This window comes from Leucopleurus acutus (assembly GCF_964270905.1).
Source record: "Leucopleurus acutus genome assembly, chromosome: 2".
In the NCBI taxonomy this organism is placed as follows: Eukaryota; Metazoa; Chordata; class Mammalia; order Artiodactyla; family Delphinidae; genus Leucopleurus; species Leucopleurus acutus.
In genome coordinates this window covers 139,869,906-139,891,987 of record NC_139143.1, presented here as the reverse complement: position 1 = coordinate 139,891,987, position 22,082 = coordinate 139,869,906, and the positions used below count along the sequence as shown (strand labels likewise).

The window sequence follows — 22,082 nt, the reverse complement described above, 5'->3', positions numbered from 1 at the left end:
GATAGGGTAAGGAGGAGTGTTAAAGTGAGAGAGATGTCGCATCCAAGTCAAAGTTCTTTGTTGTGATGGTGATATTTAATATGAGCCCTAAAGTGTAGGCTTAATTTCTGTTGGCTAAGGGAGAAGGGGGAGGGTACGTCAAGCAGAGGAGATAACAAGAGGAAAAGTATTGGAAAAGAAAAATGTAGAGCTTCTCTAGAGAATGGCAAATAGTCCAATTTGTTAGGTGCCATGGATACATATAGGGCACGATTTTTTGTCTTCTGATTGCATGAATCAGAATCCCTAGAGGTATGGCCTGGGGGCCTCCATTTCTAACAAACTTCACAAGTAATCTTGTACACCAAATTTGAGAACCACTAGTATAAGTGCAACCTAAAGTGTGATACTTGATGTTTTAAGTGACCCTGGGACAAATATTCTGATACTTATATATGTATATTCATATTAGAAAAGAATAGCTGGCTTATTAAACATGTGGTTTCCTACTTATCATTGACCTGTACAAGGCTACTGGTGTTAAAATTATGAAAAGAAAAATATTCATTAATTGTAATAGAGATGGCATATATAGTGAAAATAAGGAAGGAGGTATATAAATGTCCAAGGCTTGGGAAACACTGCCATAGGAAATAGTGAAGGATGAGGCTAGAAAAGGAGGTTGGAATAATACTGTGGGGAGTATTGAATGCCAGACTGAAGAAGTTTGTACTTTGCAATATGTTCATTTTATTAAATTAGTTTTTAAAAATTTCAAGCATACAGAAATATAGAGGATAGAATAATAAATAGCCATGTGCTACCTCTAAGCTTAAGGGAGAAAAAAAATACCCCACATATATAATCGAAGTGTATTACCCTTCCCCAATCTTACTCCCTTATTTCCTTCCCAGTGGTAGCCACTATCCTAAATTAGTGTAAATTAGTATACTTGCTGTATCTGTAAACAACATACACTGTTTTTTTTTGGTATGTTCTTAAACTTGTCATTAATTATTCATATAAAAATGTTATGTATCCTTTTGCAATTTGCTTTTTCATTTGATAGTGACTTGGAGGTTATATCTATTCATGTTGGTCTAGCTTATTCATTTAAACTGCTAAATAGTAGTACCTTTTACAGTATACTACATTTTTGTTTTCATCTTTATTGGAGTATAATTGCTTTACAATGGTGTGTTAGTTTCTGCTTTACAACAAAGTGAATCAGTCATGCATATACATACGTTCCCATATCTCCTCCCTCTTGCGTCTCCCTCCCTCCCACCCTCCCTATCCCACCCCTCCAGGCGGTCACAAAGCACCGAGCTGATCTCCCTGTGCTATGCGGCTGCTTCCCACTAGTTATCTACCTTACGTTTGGTAGTGTATATATGTCCATGCCTCTCTCTCGCTTTGTCACAGCTTACCCTTCCCCCTCCCCATATCCTCAAGTCCATTCTCTAGTAGGTCTGTGTCTTTATTCCTGTCTTACCCCTAGGTTCTTCATGACATTTTTTTTTCTTAAATTCCATATATATGTGTTAGCATATGGTATTTGTCTTTCTCTTTCTGACTTCACTCTGTAAGACAGACTCTAGATCTATCCACCTCATTACAAATAGCTCAATTTCGTTTCTTTTTATGGCTGAGTAATATTCCATTGTGTATATGTGCCACATCTTCTTTATCCATTCATCCGATGATGGACACTTAGGTTGTTTCCATCTCCGGGCTATTGTAAATAGAGCTGCAATGAACATTTTGGTACATGACTCTTTTTGAATTACAGTTTTCTCAGGGTATATGCCCAGTAGTGAGTTTGCTGGGTCATATGGTAGTTCTATTTGTAGTTTTTTAAGGAACCTCCATACTGCTCTCCATAGTGGCTGTATCAATTTACATTGCCACCAACAGTGCCAGAGGGTTCCTTTTTCTCCACACCCTCTCCAGCATTTATTGTTTGTAGATTTTTTGATGATGGCCATTCTGACTGCTGTGAGATGATATCTCGTTGTAGTTTTGATTTGCATTTCTCTAATAATTAGTGATGTTGAGCATTTCTTTGGAGAAATGTGTATTTAGGTCTTCTGACCATTTTTGGATTGGGTTGTTTGTTTTTTTGATATTGAGCTGCATGAGCTGCTTGTAAATTTTGAAGATTAATCCTTTGTCAGTTGCTTCATTTGCAAATATTTTCTCTCATTCTGATGGTTGTCTTTTGGTCTTGTTTATGGTTTCCTTTGCTGTGCAAAAGCTTTGAAGTTTCATTAGGTCCCATTTGTTTATTTTTGTTTTTATTTCCATTTCTCTAGGAGGTGGGTCAAAAAGGACCTTGCTGTGATTTATGTCATAGAGTGTTCTGCCTATGTTTTCCCCTAAGAGTTTGATAGTGTCTGTCCCTTACATTTAGGTCTTTAATCCATTTTGAGCTTATTTTTGTGTATGGTGTTAGGGAGTGATCTAATCTCATACTTTTACATGTAGCTGTCCAGTTTTCCCAGCACTGCTTATTGAAGAGGCTGTCCTTTCTCCACTGTACATTCCTGCCTCCTTTATCAAAGATAAGGTGACCATATGTGCGTGGGTTTATCTCTGGACTTTCTATCCTGTTCCATTGATCTATCTTTCTGTTTTTGTGCCAGTACCATGCTGTCTTGATTACTGTAGCTTTGTAGTATAGTCTGAAGTCAGGGAGCCTGATTCCTCCAGCTCTGTTTTTCGTTCTCAAGATTGCTTTGGCTATTCGGGGTCTTTTGTGTTTTCATACAAATTGTGAAAATTTCTGTTCTAGTTCTGTGAAAAATGCCAGTGATAGTTTGATAGGGATTGCATTGAATCTGTAGATTGCTTTGGGTAGTAGAGTCATTTTCACAATGTTGATTCTTCCAATCCAAGAACATGGTATATCTCTCCATCTCTTTGTATCATCTTTAGTTTCTTTCATCAGTTTCTTATAGCTTTCTGCATACAGTTCTTTTGTCTCCTTAGGTAGGTTTATTCCTAGATATTTTATTCTTTTTGTTGCAATGGTAAATGGGAGTGTTTTCTTGATTTTACTTTCAGATTTTTCATCATTAGTATATAGGAATGCCAGAGATTTCTGTGCATTAATTTTGTATCCTGCTACTTTACCAAATTCATTGATTAGCTCTAGCAGTTTTCTGGTAGCATCTTTAGGATTCTCTATGTATAGTACCATGTCATCTGCAAACAGTGACAGCTTTACTTCTTCTTTTCCAATTTGGATTCCTTTTATTTCCTTTTCTTCTCTGATTGCTGTGGCTGAAACTTCCAGAACTATGTTGAATTAGAAAAATATGGAACGCTTCACAGATTTGCCTGTCATCCTTGAGCAGGGACCGTGCTAATCTTCTCTGTATCGTTCCAATTTTAGTATATGTGCTGCTGAAGCGAGCACTACAGTATACTACGTTTTAAAACATGTATTTATTTATTTATTGAATTTTTTGAAGTATAGTTGATTTACAATGTTACCTTAATGTCTGCTGTACAGTTGTACATATATATGTATATATATTCTTTTATACATGTATATTCTCAGTTGTACATATATATACTTTTTTGTTTTCTTTTCCATTATGGTTTATCACAGGATATTAAATATAGTTCCCTGTGCTGTACAGTAGGACCTTGTTGTTTGTTTATTTATTTATTGAGGTACAGATGTTGAACATCTTTTCATATACCTGTTGGCCAATCGGCATTTCTTCTTTAAAGAAACAACTATTTAGGTTTTCTCCCCATTTTTTGATTGGGTTGTTTGTTTTGATATTGAGTAGTATGAGCTGTTTGTATATTTTAGATATTAACCCCTTGTCAGGTGCATCGTTTGCAAATATTTTCTCCCATTCTGTAGGTTGTCTTTTAATTTTGTTAATGGTTTCCTTTGCTGTGCAAAAGCTTATAAGTTTGTTTAGGTCCCATTTGTTTACTTTTGCTCTTATTTCTTTTGTCTTGGAAGACTGATCTAAGAAAATATTGCTATGATTTATGTCGAAGAATGTTTTGTCTATGTTCTCTTCTAGGAGTTTTATGGTGTCATGTCCTGTATTTAGGTCTTTAAGACATTTTGATTTTGTTTTGTATATGGTTTGAGGGAGTGTTCTAATTTCACTGATTTATGTGAGGCTGTCCAGCTTTCCCAGCACCACTTGCTGAAGAGATTGTCTTTTCTCCATTGTATATTCTTGCTTCCTTTGTTATAAATTAATTGACAGTAGGTGTGTGGGTTTACTTCTGGGCTCTCTATTCTGTTCCATCGATCTACGTGTCTGTTTGTGTGCCAATACCATGCTGTTTTGTTTACTGTAGCTTTGTAGTATTGTCTGAAGTCTGGGAGGGTTTTGCCTCCAGCTTTGTTCTTTTCCCTCAGGAATGCTTTGGCAACTCTGGGTCTTTTGTGGTTCCATATAAATTTTAGTATTATTTGTTCTAGTTCTGTGAAAAATGTCTTGGATAATTTGATAGGGATTTCATTAAATCTGTAGATTGCTTTGAGTAGTACAGCCTTTTAACAATATAATTCTGTCAATCCAAGAGCATGAGATATCTTTCCACTTCTTTAAATCATCTTCAGTTTCCTTTATCAGAGTTTTATAGTTTTCAGTGTATAGGTCTTTCACCTAGGATGCTGCCATTTTAGATTAGCACTACAATTCATTTCCTTCTAATCGTTTTTCTTTCTTTTTTTAATAATTGTGTTTTTTCCTTTTATATTGAATTATAATTGACATACAATATTAGACTAGTTTCAGTTGTAACATGGTGATTCAGTATTTTTACACATTATGAAGTGATCACCATGATAAGTCCAGTTACCATCTGTCACCATACAGAGTAATTACAGTATTATAGACTTTGTTCCCCATGGTGTAGAATACGTCCCTGTGACTTTTTTATTTTATTATATTTATTTATTTATTTATTTAAACATCTTTATTGGAGTATAATTGCTTTACAATGGTGTGTTAGTTTCTGCTTTATAACAAAGTGAATCAGTTATACATATACATATATCCCCATATCTCTTCCCTCTTGTGTCTCCCTCCCTCCCACCCTCCCTATCCCACCCCTCTAGGTGCTCACAAAGCACTGAGCTGATTTCCCTGTGCTATGCAGCTGCTTCCCACTAGCTATCTGTTTTACGTTTGGTAGTGTATATATGTCCATGCCACTCTCTCACTTTGTCCCGGCTTACCCTTGCCCCACCTCGTATCCTCAAGTCCATTCTCTAGTAGGTCTGTGTCTTTATTCCTGTCGTGCCCCTAGTTCTTCATGACCTTTTGTTTTGTTTTGTTTTTTAGATTCCATATATATGTGTTAGCATACAGTATTTGTTTTTCTCTTTCTGACTTACTTCACTGTATATGACAGACTCTAGGTCCATCCACCTCACTACAAATAACTCAATTTTGTTTCCTTTTATGGCTGAGTAATATTCCATTGTATATATGTGCCACATCTTCTTTATCCATTCATCTGTTGATGGACACTTAGGTTGCTTCCATGTCCTGGCTATTGTAAATAGAGCTGCAATGAACATTGTGGTGCATGACTCTTTTTGAATTATGGTTTTCTCAGGGTATGTGCCCAGTAGTGAGATTGCTGGGTCATATGGTAGTTCTATTTGTAGTTTTTTAAGGAACCTCCATACTGCTCTCCATAGTGGCTGTATCAATTTACATTGCCACCAACAGTGCCAGAGGGTTCCTTTTTCTCCACACCCTCTCCAGCATTTATTGTTTGTAGATTTTTTGATGATGGCCATTCTGACTGCTGTGAGATGATATCTCATTGTAGTTTTGATTTGCATTTCTCTAACGATTAATGATGTTGAGCATTCTTTCATGTGTTTGTTGGCAATCTGTATATTTTCTTTGGAGAAATGTCTATTTAGGTCTTCTGCCCATTTTTGGATTGAGTTGTTTGTTTTTTTGATATTGAACTGCATGAGCTGCTTGTAAATTTTGAAGATTAATCCTTTGTCAGTTGCTTTATTTGCAAATATTTTCTCGCATTCTGACGGTTGTCTTTTGGTCTTGTTTATGGTTTCCTTTGCTGTGCAAAAGCTTTGAAGTTTCATTAGGTCCCATTTGTTTATTTTTGTTTTTATTTCCATTTCTCTAGGAGGTGGATCAAAAAGGACCTTGCTGTGATTTATGTCATAGAGTGTTCTGCCTATGTTTTCCTCTAAGAGTTTGATAGTGTCTGGCGTTACATTTAGGTCTTTAATCCATTTTGAGTTTATTTTTGAGTATGGTGTTAGGGAGTGTTCTAATTTAATTATTTTACATGTAGCTGTCTAGTTTTCCCAGCACTGCTTATTGAAGAGGCTGTCTCTTCTCCATTTTATATTCTTGCCTCCTTTATCAAAGATAAGTTGACCACAGGTATGTCGGTGTATCTCTGTGCTTTCTATCCTGTTCCATTGATCTATCTTTCTGTTTTTGTGCCAGTACCATACTGTCTTGATTGCTGTAGCTTTGTAGTATAGTCTGAAGTCAGGGAGGCTTATTCCTTCAGCTCCGTTTTTCTTTCTCAAGATTGCTTTGGTTATATGGGTTTTTTTGTGTTTTCATACAAATTGTGAAATTTTTTGTTCAAATCTGTGAAAAATGCCAGTGGTAGTTTGATGGGGATTGCATTGAATCTAGATTGCTTTGGGTAGTATAGTCATTTTCACAATGTTGATTCTTCCAATCCAAGAACATGGTATATCTCTCCATGTCTTTGTATCATCTTTAATTTCTTTCATCAATGTTTTATAATTTTCTGCATACAGGTCTTTTGTCTCCTTAGGTAGGTTTATTCCTAGATATTTTATTCTTTTTGTTGCGGTGGTAAATGGGAGTGTTTTCTTAATTTCACTTTCAGAATCTTCGTCATTAGTGTATAGGAATGCCAGAGATTTCTGTGCATTAATTTTGTATCCTGCTACTTTACCAAATTCATTGATTAACTCTAGCAGTTTTCTGGTGGCATCTTTATGATTCTCTTTGTATAGTATCATGTCATCTGCAAACAATGACAGTTTTACTTCTTCTTTTCCAATTTGTATTCCTTTTATTTCTTTTGCTTCTCTGATTGCCATGGCCAGGACTTCCAAAACTATGCTGAATAATAGTGGCGAGAGTGGACATCCTTTTCTTGTTTCTGATCTTAGAGGAAATGCTTTCAGTTTTTCACCATTGAGAATGGTGTTTGCTGTGGGTTTGTAATATATGGGCTTTATTATGTTGAGGTAGGGTCCCTCTGTGCCCACTCCCTGGAGAGTTTTTAATCATAAATAGGTGTTGAATTTTGTGAAAAGCTTTTTCTGCATTTATTGAGATGATCATTTGGTTTTTATTCTTCAGTTTATTAATATTGGTGTATCACATTGATTTTTTTTTAACATTTCTATTGGAGTATAATTGCTTTACAATGTCGTGTTAGTTTCTGCTGTATAACAAAGTGGATCAGCTATATCACATTGATTGATTTGCATATATTGAAGAATCCTTGCATCCCTGGGATAAATCCCACTATCATGGTGTATGATCCTTTTAATGTGCTGTTAGATTCTGTTTGCTAGTATTTTGTTGAGGATTTTTGCATCTATATTCATCAGTGATATTGGCCTATAGTTTTCTTCTTTGGTAACATCTTTGTCTGGTTTTGGTATCAGGGTGGTGGTGGCCTCGTAGAAGGAGTTTGGGAGTGTTCCTCCCTCTGCTATATTTTGGAAGAGTTTGAGAAACATAGGTGTTAGCGCTCCTCTAAATGTTTGATAGAATTTGCCTGTGAAGCCATCTGGTCCTGGGCTTTTGTTTGTTTGAACATTTTTTTTTTTTTTTTTTTTTTTGCGGTACATGGGCCTCTCACTGTTGTGGCCACTCCCGTTGTGGAGCACAGGCTCCAGACACGCAGGCTCAGCAGCCATGGCTCATGGGCCCAGCCGCTGCGCGGCATGTGGGATCTTCCCGGACCGGGGCATGAACCCGTGTCCCCTGCACCGACAGGAGGACTCTCAACCACTGCGCCACCAGGGAAGCCCTGTTGGAACATTTTAAATCACAGTTTCACTTTCAGTGCTTGTGATTGGTCTGTTTATATTTTCTATTTCTTCCTGGTTCAGTCTGGTAAGGTTGTGCTTTTCTAAAAATTTGTCCATTTCTTCCAGGTTGTCCATTTTATTGGCATAGAGTTGCTTGTAGTAGTCTCTTATGATGCTTTGTATTTCTTTAGGGTCCATTGTAACTTCTCCTTTTTCATTTCTAATTTTATTTATTTGAGTCCTCTCCCTCTTCTTCTTGATGAGTCTGGCTAAAGGTTTATCAACTTTGTTTATCTTCTCAAAGAACCGGCTTTTAGTTTTATTGATCTTTGCTATTGTTTTCTTTGTTTCTATTTCATTTATTTCTGCTCTGATCTTTATGATTTCTTTCCTTCTGCTGACTTTGGGTTTTGTTTGTTCTTCTCTCTCTAGTTCCTTTAGGTGTAAGTTTAGATTGTTTATTTGGGATTTTTCTTGTTTCTTGAGGTAGGATTTTACTGCTATGAACTTCCCTCTTAGAACTTGCTTTGCTGCATCCCATAGGTTTTGGATCATTGTGTTTTCACTGTCATTTGTCTCTAGGTACTTTCTGATTTCCTCTTTGATTTCTTCAGTGATCTCTTGGTTATTTAGTAATGTATTGTTTAGCCTCCATGTGTTTGTGTTTTTTTATGTTTTCTTCCCTGTAATTTATTTCTATTCTCATAGCATTGTGGTCGGAAAAGATGCTTGTTAGATTTCAATTTTCTTAAATTTACCAAGGCTTGATTTGTGACCCAAGATGTGATCTATCCTGGAGAATGTTCTGTGCGCACTTGAGACGAAAGTGTAATCTGCTGTTTTCAGATGGAATGTCCTATAAATATTAGTTAAATCTGTGTGGTCTGTTGTGTCGTTTAAAGCTTGTATTTTCTTATTTATTTTCTGTCTGGATGATCTGTGCACTGGTGTAAGTGAGGTGTTAGGTTACCCCACTATTACTGTGTTACTGTCAATTTCCTCTTTTATAGCTGTTAGCATTTGCCTTATGTATTGAGGTGCTCCTATGTTGGGTGCATATATATTTATAATTGTTATATGTTCTTGGATTGATCCCTTGGTCATTATGTAGTATCCTTCCTTGTCTCTTGTAACATTCTTTATTTTAAAGTCTATTTTGTCTGATATGAGTATTGCTACTCCAGCTTTCTTTTGATTTCCATTTGCATGGAAAATTTTTTCATCCCCTTACTTTCAGTCTGTATGTGTCCCTAGGTCTGCAGTGGGTCTCCTATAAACAGCATATATATGCGTCTTGTATTTGTATCTATTCAGCAAGCCTGTGTCTTTTGTTTGGAGCATTTAATCCATTCATATTTAAGGTAATTATCGACATGTATGTTCCTATTACCATTTTCTTAATTGTTTTGGGTTTGTTTTTGTAGGTCCTTTTCTTGTCTTGTGTTTCCCACTTAGAGAAGTTCCTTTAGCATTTGTTGGAGAGCTGGTTTGGTGGTGCTGAATTCTCTTTGCTTTTGCTTGTCTGTAAAGCTTTTGATTTCTCCATCGAATCTGAATGAAATCCTTGCCAGGTAGAATAATCTTGCTTGTAGGTTCTTCCCTCTCTTTAAATATATCATGCCATTCCCTTCTGGCTTGTAGAGTTTCTGCTGAGAAATCAGCTTTTAACCTAATGGGAGTTCCCTTGTATGTTATTTGTCATTTTTCCCTTGCTGCTTTCAATAATTTCTCTTTGTGTTTAATTTTTGTCAATTTGATTACTATGCGTCTTGGCGTGTTTCTCCTTGGGTTTATCCTGCCTGGTACTCTTAGCACTTCCTGGGCTTGCTGGCTGTTTCCTTTCCCATGTTAGGGAAGTTTTTGACTATAATCTCTTCAAATATTTTCTCTGGTCCTTTCTCTCTCTCTTCTTCTGGGACCCCTATAATGTGAATGTTAGTGCATTTAATGTTGTCCCAGAGGTCTCTTAGGCTGTCTTCATTTCTTTTCATTCTTTTTTCTTTATTCTGTTCTGTGGCAGTGAATTCCACCATTCTGTCTTCCAGGTCACTTATCCGTTCTTCTACCTCAGTTATTCTGCTATTGATTCTGTCTAGTGTATTTTTGATTTCAGATGTTGTGTTGTTCATCTCTGTTTGTTTGTTCTTTAATTCTTCCAGATCTTTGTTAAACATTTCTTGCATCTTCTCAGGCTTTGCCTCCATTCTTTTTCCAAGGTCTAGGACCATGTTCACTATCATTATTCTGAATTCTTTTTCTGGAAGGTTACCTCTATCCACTTCATTTAGTTGTTTTTCTGGGGTTTTACCTTATTCCCTCATCTGATACATAGTCCTCTGCCTTTTCATTTTGTCTATCTTTCTGTGAATGTGGTTTTCATTCCACAGGCTGCAGGATTGTAGTTCAGTATTTATTATGTAATGTTAAAGGAAAAACAGGATAAACACTATATATAAAATTTAATCTCAGTTTTGTTAAAGTAATTTTAAACATGTACTTTAAAAAATCTAGAATGAAATACAACAAAATATTAAATATTTCCCCAAGTTATTAAATGTCTTTCATTATCTTTATTTTGTATAATATCTCAATTGATATAATACCCCAAGTCATATAGATAACCTAATTTGGAATTTTCTTTGTGTAGATTTTATATTATCCATTATGGAGGGACCTTAATGTTTTGACAGTGCATCCTATTTTGTAGTATAAAAAAGAAAACTAAACTTTTCCCTTCTAATAGAAGTTCAAATCAATGGTTATTCTTTATAAAAAAAAGTCTAAAAAATTCTTGATATGGTGCTTAGAGCTTTGAAAAGCATTTGAAAGGCATCTTGATTTTGAAAGAAAGGATGAAGACATGATAATGTTAGCTTTGCGTGTTGAGTTGAAAATGATACAATGATACCTGCTTGTTAGATACTGAACTTTTATAAGTGATGTTAAATGGATATAAAATGGTAACAATTTTGGACTGTATTCCAGCCATTGGCTTGAGGTGAAAGATGATTGATCAGATGCCGGCCCTCTCTGTCTCTTACTTTTCATTTCCACATTTTTGCCCTTCTCTCTACCTTTTTTTTTTAAGAATGTAAGTTAAATGAATTTGAGAAGTGTAAAAAGTAGGAGCACAATATGAATTATAGGATCAATCATATTTCATCACATCTGGTTTTTTAAGTACTTGATTGTTTTTAAATGGTTCATTTCCACTCAATTAGAAAATGGATTTCATATTAACTGTCTCATTGAAATATTTTAAATTTAACATTGTATCTATATCCTAGGGCTACATATTTATTTTAGCCAAGAGAATCTATAAATGTAATATATAAGAATTTGATGAGCCTTCAGTTGAATATCAACATTTGGGAGAATTTAGTTTTTACTGCTAAAATTATCCTTAAATTATATTTAATTGATCATGATTAATGATGTATAAGTACTATTGATATTTTTTCAGCATTCTTTGTAACTCACATAAACTTTTCAGAATCCTTCTTATAAGTCCTGGTTACCTATAGAAATGTTTATTTCTATAAAAACATCCTTCACTCAAAAATTTTTATTCACCTTAAAATGAAAATTGTTTTAATTTTTTAATAGACTTTGTTTAACAGAAATATTTAAATGGTTTAGAATGGGTTGTTGGCTTGTCAACGAATCCCAAATTGACAGAGGTTATATAGAGGTTGTTGGTGTTCTCACAAAATTCCAGATATTACTTATTTTACTTCTAAATTGTGTAATGTAACTTTAGAAGGTAATATGTAAAGTGTGGATTGTTACTGTGTATAAGAATACTGTTTTTCATCTTAACTAGATTATTGCAGAAATATATTTTTTCAACATAGAAATCTTTGAAAAGACCAAACTTGATTTTTAAAAATAACTTTTTATTGCTTTTGGTCATCCTAACATTTCTCTGAGATAAGGAGATTCGATAACTTTTGCCCAGTTTTATAGGTGATACTCAGGTAGAGTGATTTGTCAAAGATCACATCAAAGTTAAGTTGTGAGTGAGATTTAAGTGAGATTAGAATGGACCTTTTGACTTAGTTTAATTTTTTTTTCTGTGTTATGGTACTAAACAGTCATTCACAGTATTTTACCATAATCAGTGATACTATTTTGTTTTATTGTCTGTTACCACCAATAGAAGATAAATCTTAACTCACTAGTAAGCCTTAGTAACTCACTAGTAAGCCTTAACTAGTAAGCCTTAACTAGTAACTTAACTAGTAAGCCTTAGTAACTAGTAACTAGTAACTTAACTAGTAAGCCTTAACTAGTAAGCCTTAGTAACTCACTAGTAAGCCTTAACTTACTAGTAAGCACTAGTAAGCCAAAAGTAAAGCCCAAAAGACTTTACTTTTGGGGGTTTTGGGTAGGAATGATAATATAGTTAATTTCTGATGGTCTAATCCTAATGGGGAAGTAGGTATTTAGCGATAAATAAACTATACAATGCTGATCAACTTTTGTCTTTTAGCCAGAACAGTAAAGCAGTAGCACTGGGTAAATGTAAATGAGAGAAGCTAACAAGAGAGATTCAGGGCTAAAACATTAGATTTCATCATGTGGTCCTACTGTGTACTATTGCATCCAATAAGGGATTCTTCTGTTCTTTCTGTTACAGATGCTGAAAATTTCTTCTAAGGAGAAATATCCCTTATTTACTTTTGTAAATGGTCATTCCAGAGACTATGATTTTACATCTACTACAGCCAATGAAGAAGACCTTTTCTCAGAGGATGAAAAGAAAAGATTAAAAAGATTTAGCACAGAAGAGTTTGTCTTGCTGTAAAGATTAGCACATTTGTGCTTGATGAGAAGAAATCCTTTGAAGGAAGCAAAATGAAGAGAAACAAGTATACTTGAAACTGGTTTATTTTCACAAATACCTTAATTTTATACGTTCTTTAAAAAAAGAACATTTGAAAATATACAAGTTTTAAAGATATTTTTTTGAAAGAGAAATGATTCAGTGAATCTTGATTTCTAATAAATATCAAGTGATTCTGGCTGCATTCCTGTTTCCCTAAGATCTGCTAATGATAACTCTACCTTAACTGCAAGTCTTCCAGTCTTCAAATTCTTCCACCTGGGTCCAGTATTCTCCTGAAGGTTTTGTGATATTGGGCCCCAAAATAGGATCACCAAATAGTTTCAAAAGCTTCAGATTATACTAATGACCAGAAGAGCAGAGAATGAATCTTCAGTGCTGCCTAAGCCTCCTGATATTAATGCAACCAAAGGATGCTTTTGGATGTATCTTGATATATTAAATAGTAATTTTTAGCTGTGATATGATATAATTACATAAGCAGAATTTTGAGTTAAGGTAATACTTAGCAATATGATTTTACAGTGGCACCTCATTTTACTTGCTATTGAGCCTTGTCTGAGCAGTGAAGGTAAAGTATTGGTTTTCCCTACAGATTTAAAGGTTATGTTATTACTAATAACTACATCCAATCTAACAGATAAAGGCAAAATTGTTTGTTTCCTATCTCAAAAATGAAATTTTATGGAAACTCTACTTATTATGCAGTTTTAAAATCTAAAGATAAGTACGAGGAAAGATATCAGTAGATGCTCCTCCATGTGATTTTTGCTATTTGTATAAATCAGTGCAGTGGCCATCTATAAGGTAAATCTGCCTTAAGTGTGTTATGTATTGCTTAAAGGCAAATATGTGATATAAAAGTATGAGTTATTATTGAGCCAGGTTTATAAAATAAGTACTTTAATAAAGATGTAAGAACATAAAATGCCTTTGTTTTGGTTTTAATGGGATTATTTTAATCCTTTCATTTGAAAAATCATTGTCTCAAATGAATTCTGTTTATTTATAATGAAGGCAAATAATATTGTTGCTTTGAAAGCAAGTATTAACTTATTTTATGAAGCTTCCATGTTTCAGTGTGAAAAGGTGACTTATAAAGACATAAAATTGGGTATCATTTAAAGTCATTGATTTTTTCCCTTCAGGAAGCCTATTTGTTAGGTTTAGAGTTACATGCAAAACTGAAAGAGGGTGGGCAGATAGATTGCTTTGGTATGCCTGATGAGAGAAATCAGGTTTGGCATTTCCTGGTGAAGATATTTTATTGAATTCAAAATATAGTCAGTAATCTAAAATTTTCCTTTACCCTAGATGAAATCTGGACAAGTTAAGTATGGTACTGATTTTCGTAGAATGCGAAAGCAGTACAGGTACAACAAGAAGCCAGTGGTATGCCTGATTTTATACACTGCAGCTCCCTCGTCTAAAGTACTGCAATTTGTTGTTCCTATACACCTGCAGTAGTCACAGGATTCTACAACAAACATATCAAATGAGAGCACCATATCTTCAAACAAATCAGAACTGACTGTAAGTGTTCTCTTACAAGGACTATATACAAGCTTAGAATTACAGAATAGCATTCTGTTATTTTCACAGCATATTTGGGGATGAGACAAAATTACACCTGGACAAAATTGAGGTGAGAGGAGGGAGAAACTTCCTTTACATTGCATTATATTGAAAATACACAAAATATTGCACAGACAAGACAGATCTTACAATACAATCATCCCCATGACTGAGAATAAATGATTAGGATCAGGAATTATTAGAATAATATGCATATAAAAAGTATTCAACAATATGTATGAATGAATGCATGCATTCATGAAAATTGAGAGATAGGCTGATGGATTTATCTTGCCTATTAATAATAAAAAAATCAGCTTCAGCCAAGGACCAGCCAAAAGTTGTGCTAATATTTTACTGGAAAGACAGCAACAAAACTACATCGTTAGATTTAGAATAGAGGTTTCAGACTTTGTTTTGAACACAGATTTCATTTAAAGTTCTGACAGCCAGTAAACTCAGTCAATAAAGCTATTGGATGATCTCTTTCAGCCTGGAATAAAAGAAAGTAAAAAGAGACAAGATTCTGAAGTGGGTGTTCTGTTAGAATTATGATAGGAGGATCCTCCATTTGGACATCAATATTAAGATACTAGATTTTACCATTAACGTATCAGAAATGAATTTAAAAATTTTTTGATGTGACTTTTTGGTGGCAAAGGTTTCTTTTCTCTCTTCTTCATAAAATTTGACACTTTGAATCCCCTTTTGTCAATGTACTAACCACCAGCAGGCAATCTTGAGAGTCATCATTTGGTGAATGACTGAATGAAAAGATCCTTTATAGTGTAAGTCTATGCAAAAGAATTTCCCAGAGGTATCCATTTTTCTGTTTTTACGTTAAACCAACCCCATTGAATTTGTATTAGTGAGAAGACAACATTAGAAGATTAAAAATTCTGTTAACCTTAGGATTTAGCATTGTCCAAGGGCAAACATATCTAAAAATATATATGTTAATGTCATCTTATTTTTAGGAGAATGGAAACAAAATACATGTTTGTATTAGGTAGAAAAATTATTGTGCTACCCTCTAACCAATTCCTCCAGAAATTTAGAAACTCAGTTTTCCCCTATTTTAAGTCAGTAGTCCAGATACCGCTGTCATTCAAGAATGAATCCCCAAAAAATTCTACAGAGAAATATCTTTCATTTATAATGTTATTGAAAATTAAATTAATAAGTATAAATATAATACTTATATTTTATACTAAGACAATATAATAAGAATTGGAAATTCATGGGTTTTAAAAGAAGTTATTTTATAAGCAGGAAAGGTAAAGAGAGGAAAGTTAGAAGTCTGATAACAAAAGGATGAGAGAATTATTGACAGCAAGTTTTGAGTGTGTCTAGGCAAATACACCATATCAAACTGACACAGGTAAAAAGTATGAATTTAAAAGGCTTGAAGGCTGGGATGATTTAAAATTTTTTTAAAAAATATTTAATTTATTACTTTCTTTTTTTTGGCTGCGTTGGGTCTTAGTTGTGGCACGTGGGATCTTTTGTTGCGGTACATGGGCCTCTCTCCAGTTGTGGTGCACAGGCTTCTCTTTAGTTGTGGCGTGCGGGCTCCAGGGTTTGTGAGCTCTGGAGCAAGTGGGCTCTGTAGTTTGTGGCACACGGGCTCTCTTGTTGAGCCATGCAAGCCCAGTAGTTGTGGTACACGGGCTTATTTGCCCTGCGGCATGTGGGATCTTAGTTCCCCGACCAGGGATCGAACTCACGTCCCCTGCATTGGAAGGCAGATTCTTTACCACTGGACCACCACCGAAGTCCCTGGGATGATTTAAAATTTGATGTAGGCATTGGAAGAAAGTAAATACTGACTGATACCAAAAGGTAGATATGTGGCTGCCATGTTGCATAACTCCAGGGGGGCACTGTTTTCAGTGTAATGTGAATGGCACTCCTGGAGTTGTACAATGTGGCATCCTTGTAGCTACTTGCTATTTATACAGCACTGTTCTGATCAATTCAGTTGTATCAAATTATAGCTAATGAATCTAAGATGGGGAATTAGATCTGGGATTAAGGAGACAATTAAGGAGTCCTGAGACTTGGATGATCCTATAATGGAGCAGGTCAGGAGAGTCCATAGTTAGGACTCTATCTAGTAAGTTATCAGGGAGTTTTAATGGAGAGGTACACATACATATTTAAGTTATTTCCAAGTTACTTTAACTAGATATCATAGAAAAAAATCCACCCTACACCTCTGCTACCTCAATATAGTATTTTCACTTGTCTATATTGTCTTCTATTTTGTGTTTAATAGGTTGAATTTTGATTCTTATTTTTAAAATTTAACTGCGTTCTATTTGATGGAGAGAGCCACCACTTATTGTGTAATGACATTGTCTCTCTGACTTGCATGGTAGTCTTTCCTGTGTCTTGTATCTGGTTCCTAAACCTGATTCACTGTGCTTGGCCAGTTTTATGGCTACCAGCCCATGTCTAGAGAGAGAGACCTAGAGAGAGACTCTTATTTTCGTACATAGTATGTTCCTGTAAACACTTAAAACAGCTGAATGTGAAGGAACTGAGCCATAGATGCTTTCAAACAATATTTTAAGGAAGGTTCTGTCCCAGAGAGTGTAAAATATTATGGAAATATTAAAAACATTATAAAATTATTTTAATCATATAGTCTTGACATAATCTTAGAGTTCTAGCATTTCATAGATGTTCTTTATTTTGTTCTTTTATAGTCAAACATACAGTTGATTGACTTAAAGTCCAGTGAGCATTTCATTGAGGCTGATGATTATTTCTATCTTTATATTAATTATATGAAATTTGAGACCTACATTTCTTACCGTGAGTTTTAGCACTTTCTTTTTTCTATTTTCCTGTCATGTTTACAAAATAAGGGGAAATGAAATATAAAATCCAATATTGTATAAGCTGCTACACAAAGATTGTGGTATTAGCTGGCACACAGCATCAGCTCAGAGCTCATAGTGCTTCTTTGTCAGCTGATGTTCAAAAGTCCAAGTTCTATAATATTAAAGGCCATTTAGAGTATCAGATTATATGAAAGTCTAATGTCTTTTTGATTTATAGCCATCCTAGTGGGCATGAAGTGGTATCATGTTTTTTTAAAAAAATAACTTTATTGAGATGTAATTCACCCTTTTCAAGTGTACAGTTCATTGGTTTTAGATATATTTGCAGAATTATACAGTGATCACCACTCTCAAATTCCAGAATATTCTCATTACTCCAAAAAGAAACCCTGTACTTATTAACTAATTTACTTTCTTTTCGTGTGGATTTGCCTATTCCAGACATTTCATATACATGAAATCATATGTGGCCTTTGGTGGCTGACTCCTTTCACTTAACATAATGTTTTCAGATTTATCCACATTGTAGCATGTATCAGCACTTCATTCTTTTTTGTGACTGAATAATATTTTAGTAGATGGATATACTACATTTTGTTTATTTATCAGTTGATGGGTATTTTGGTTGTTCCTACTTCTGGCTATTATGAATAACACTTCTGTGAACACTTGTGTATATGATTTTATGTGGACATTTATTTTCCTTTCTTCTGGGAATATGCCTAGGAATGGAATTGCTGGTCATATGGAAGCTCTGTGTTTAGCTATTTAAGGAACTGCCAAATTGTTTTCCAAAGTGGCTGCACCATTTTGCAATTCCATTAACAATGTATGAAGGTTCCAATTTTTCTGCTTCCTCACCAACCCTTGTTATTGTCTTTAATTTTAGCCATCCAGTGTGTGTAAAATGGTACATTATTCTGGTTTTGATTTGCATTTTCTTAGTGACTAAGGATGTTTAGCATCTTTTCATATGCTTGTGGCCATTTGTATATCTTCCTTGGAGAAGTGTGTATTCAAGTTCTTAGATCGTTTTAAAATTGCTTATTTGTCTTTATATGTATTGAGTTATAAGAGTTCTTTGCATATTCTGGATACAAGTCCTTTATCAGATATACATGATTTAAGAACATTTTCTCCCATTCTGTGGATTTTTTTACTTTCTTGATGGTATCCTTTGAAACACCAATAAAGTCCAGTTTATCTATTTTTTATTTGGTTGCTTGTGCTTTTGGTGTCATATTTAAGAAACCATTGTTTAATCCACGATCACAAAGATTTATGTACTTCTAAGAGTTTTATAGTTTTAGCTCTTACATTTAGGTTTTTAAATCCATTTTGAATTGATTTTTGTATATGGTGTGAGATAGGTGTCCAAATTCCTTGTTTTGCATGTGGACGTCCAGTTGTCCCAGCACTGTTTCTTGAAAAGACTGTTCTTTCCCCATTGTATAGTCTTGGCATTCTTATTGAAAATTAATTGACCATAAATGTAAGAGTTTATTTCTGGACTCTCAATTCTATTCCATTTATCTATATGTTTATGCTCATGCCTATGTATATGACGTATAGTTGATTTACAGTGTTGTGTTAGTTTCTGCTGTACAGCAAAGTGATTCAGTTATACATCTCTATACAATTTTTCATATTCTTTTCCATTGTGGTTTGTCACAGGATATTGAATATAGTTCTCTGTGCTGTACAGTAGGTCCTTGTTTATCCAGTACCACGCTATCTTGATTACTATAGCTTTGTAGTAAATTTTGAAACTGAGAAGTGTGAGTCCTCTAACTTTGTTCTTTTTCAAGATAATTTTGGCAATTCTGAACACCTTGTATTTTCATATTAATTTCAGCTTGTCAATTTCTGCAAAATCTTTCTTCTTTTTTTTTCATCTTTATTTTTAAAACATAAAGTGTTATTGAATTTCCACATAGTATGGAGTTGGCCCCAAACACCAAAGATACTTGTTTGCAAAGGAATAAAATATGCAAAACATGGGTCGTATAGGTATGGTCATATTGTAAAAGAGCATATCAAATTACACTAGATTACAGCCAGAACAAGTGTTTCAAAACTAAGACTTTACGTATTCACTTAATACTACTAGTTTGGAAAAAATTATGAATCCTTATATTTAGGGAAAAACAGATACTTAATTTCCCTGTCAAGTTCCAGTGTTCCACCGTGAAGATGGCATAAATGAACTGGTTAAACTATAGAGTCAGACTGGCTCTGTTCAAATTGTGACTTTAGCACTTACTAGCTATGTACATGGCCTTGAGCAAGTAACTTAATCTCATCTATAAAATATGGATAATAGTAACTATCACATTGGGCAATTGTGAGGATTAAGTGAGGAAACATGTAAAAACACTTAGAAAAATGCCTGGCACATAGTGAGTACTCAAAAAGTGTTAGCCTTTAAAACTGTTGTCAAGATTTCATTCATCTCTGTCTTAATATTTGAAAAGGCTTTAAGAGTAGGTTTTTTGTTTTTGGAACTGGCATTGAAGAACAAGAGTTAGAAAAGAAAAGAAAAAAAATCAAACCCCCTAAAACTTCTTAATTCCACTCCAATATTGAGTGTCTGTCGGGCTCTATAGAATACCTTGAGGTAAAAAAGTGACACTTCTGTCAGGAAGCTTACAAATTTACTTAAGGGTGGGGAAAATACACCCAAAGATGGTCACACTTTGTAGGGGAAGAGAAGAATTATAATAGAAATTCTATAAAATAAAATTGTATTTGATTTCAAAAGAGAGCTCACATCTGGTTATGGAGATTAGGAATGTCTTCATGGAGGAGGTGTCAGTTGAGATGAACCCTAAAAGTCTGGTATATAGGCAGTGGTGAAGTAAGTAGTGGGGCTAATAAGGAAACAACACAAAGACTCAGAGACAGGGTCTGTGGACATGTTTTCTAAATGAAAATGGGGTTGGGGTGGAGGATTATCCCCATAGGGCACGTTTGAGGTGAATGTGGCTGCTTTTGGTTGTTCTACTGACCAGGGAGCACTGGTGGCATTTAGTGAGGGAATGATGATAATAAACATCCTGCAATGATGTGGATAGAAGAATAAGTGATAAGAATGAAACATATGTCAAAGCTATATTACTGAGGATCTTGAGGGTCAGGCTGAAATTTACACTTAAGTAGGTAGATGCCTGGGAGGAGAACCACAGGAGCAAGGATGTATGAAGGAAGAAACAAAGGGTATAGAAGTCAGAAGAACCGGGGTTTAGTTCTAACACTTTAAAACATGAAGATTTGGGTTTCCCTGGTGGTGCAGTGGTTGAGAGTCTGCCTGCCGATGTAGGGGACACGGGTTCGTGCCCCGGTCTGGGAAGATCCCACATGCCATGGAGTGGCTGGGCCCGTGAGCCATGGCCGCTGAGCCTGCGCGTCCGGAGCTTGTGCTCTGCAACGTGAGAGGCCACAACAGTGGGAGGCCCGCGTACCGCAAAAAAACCCCACAAAAAACAAAACATGAAGATTTAAAATTGAAGATGATTTCTCAAGCCCTATCCTTAGAGTCTGTTTTACTTTGATATAATTCTGTAGAGTCTATGGATGAACTTAGTGAATTTAGGTGGGGCTGAGGAAGAGTAAGTCATTTAATGTAGAGGTTCTTAACCTGATGAATCCATGAGTAGAAATCAAGGGTCTGTGAACTTGGATGTGAAAAAAATTACATCTTTATTTTCATTAACATCTAACTAAAACATAGCATTTCCTTCCACTAAGAATGTAGGCAAAAAAGTATAGTAATATTAGCAGTACCTAGGACTTTGCAACTCATAGAAATCATAAATTCTTTCGTACCATGGTTAATGCGGTTATCTTGAAATATTTACACTGCCTTGAAATTATGGTAGGACTTGCTGCTAGGACTTATTAATGTGTTGATAAAGAAGCCAATATATTACTATATATCAAATTTTAAAATATTTTCATAACTATTCCCTTTGTAACCATGTGCATTTCATTTACATTTTAAAATATTTTATTGAGAATGGGCCCATAGACTTTACCAGGCTCCCAAAGGCTTTAAAGTGAGGAAGTGGGAGAAACGGAATGACAGAAGGTCGTGAGGATGATAGGCAAGGCAGAAGTTCAGGCTGAAATCCGGAGTTGGAGCATTTTTAGTGTTGAAGTAGATGGATGCACATCAGGAGGAGAGGGTGTGAGATGATGACAGAGCAGCACCTGGAAGCGGGAATGCAGGGCCACCCTCACCACCACCCTCCCACAATGGGAGGGATTCAGATAGAAGGAGGAGTCTCTGCTGGTTGAGTTTGGATGGGAATCAGTATCATCAGGGAAAGAAAAGTTTGAGTCAGTGTGAAGAGAAAGAGGGTTAATGATTGCAATGATGATAACAATTGCAACAGCTGCCATTTACTGGGTACTTACCAAGTATTTTATAAAAAACATTATTTCATTTAATCTACACAAAGATCCTGGGATATTAGTTATTTTTATCATCTTTTACAGATGAGGAAACTGACATTTCAGATACAGTAACTTGCCAGGTTAGCACAGTTGATAATTTGCAGATCTGGGATTTAAACCTCTCCTGATTCCAAAGGCTGTTCTAGGTTTCCCTGGAGGGTAGTGAGTTAGAGGTTCCAAAGGACCGAGAAGCAGGCGCTAGTGAAAATGGCACATAGAGTGGAGGAAGGCTGGGCTGGATGGGGATGAAAATGGGGCCAGCTGTCGAAGGGTAGCCTTTGACCTAACGTAGCCAGAATTTTGGAAAACTGGGAATAAA

At 35.2% G+C, this 22,082-nt stretch overlaps 1 protein-coding gene across 3 annotated transcripts in view; it reads left to right on the top strand.

The window, feature by feature from the left end:
* Positions 1-18,489, top strand: part of ATG4C (autophagy related 4C cysteine peptidase) — a 102,876-nt gene extending 84,387 nt beyond the window's left edge. For all 3 annotated transcript variants that reach the window (XM_082833882.1, XM_082833883.1, XM_082833881.1), the window contains one exon: positions 12,678-18,489. In XM_082833882.1, the coding sequence (XP_082690008.1) occupies positions 12,678-12,845 (168 nt within the window). In that variant the 3' untranslated portion in view covers positions 12,846-18,489. The remainder of the gene's footprint in view (positions 1-12,677) is intronic.
* The last annotated feature ends 3,593 nt before the right edge of the window (positions 18,490-22,082 follow it).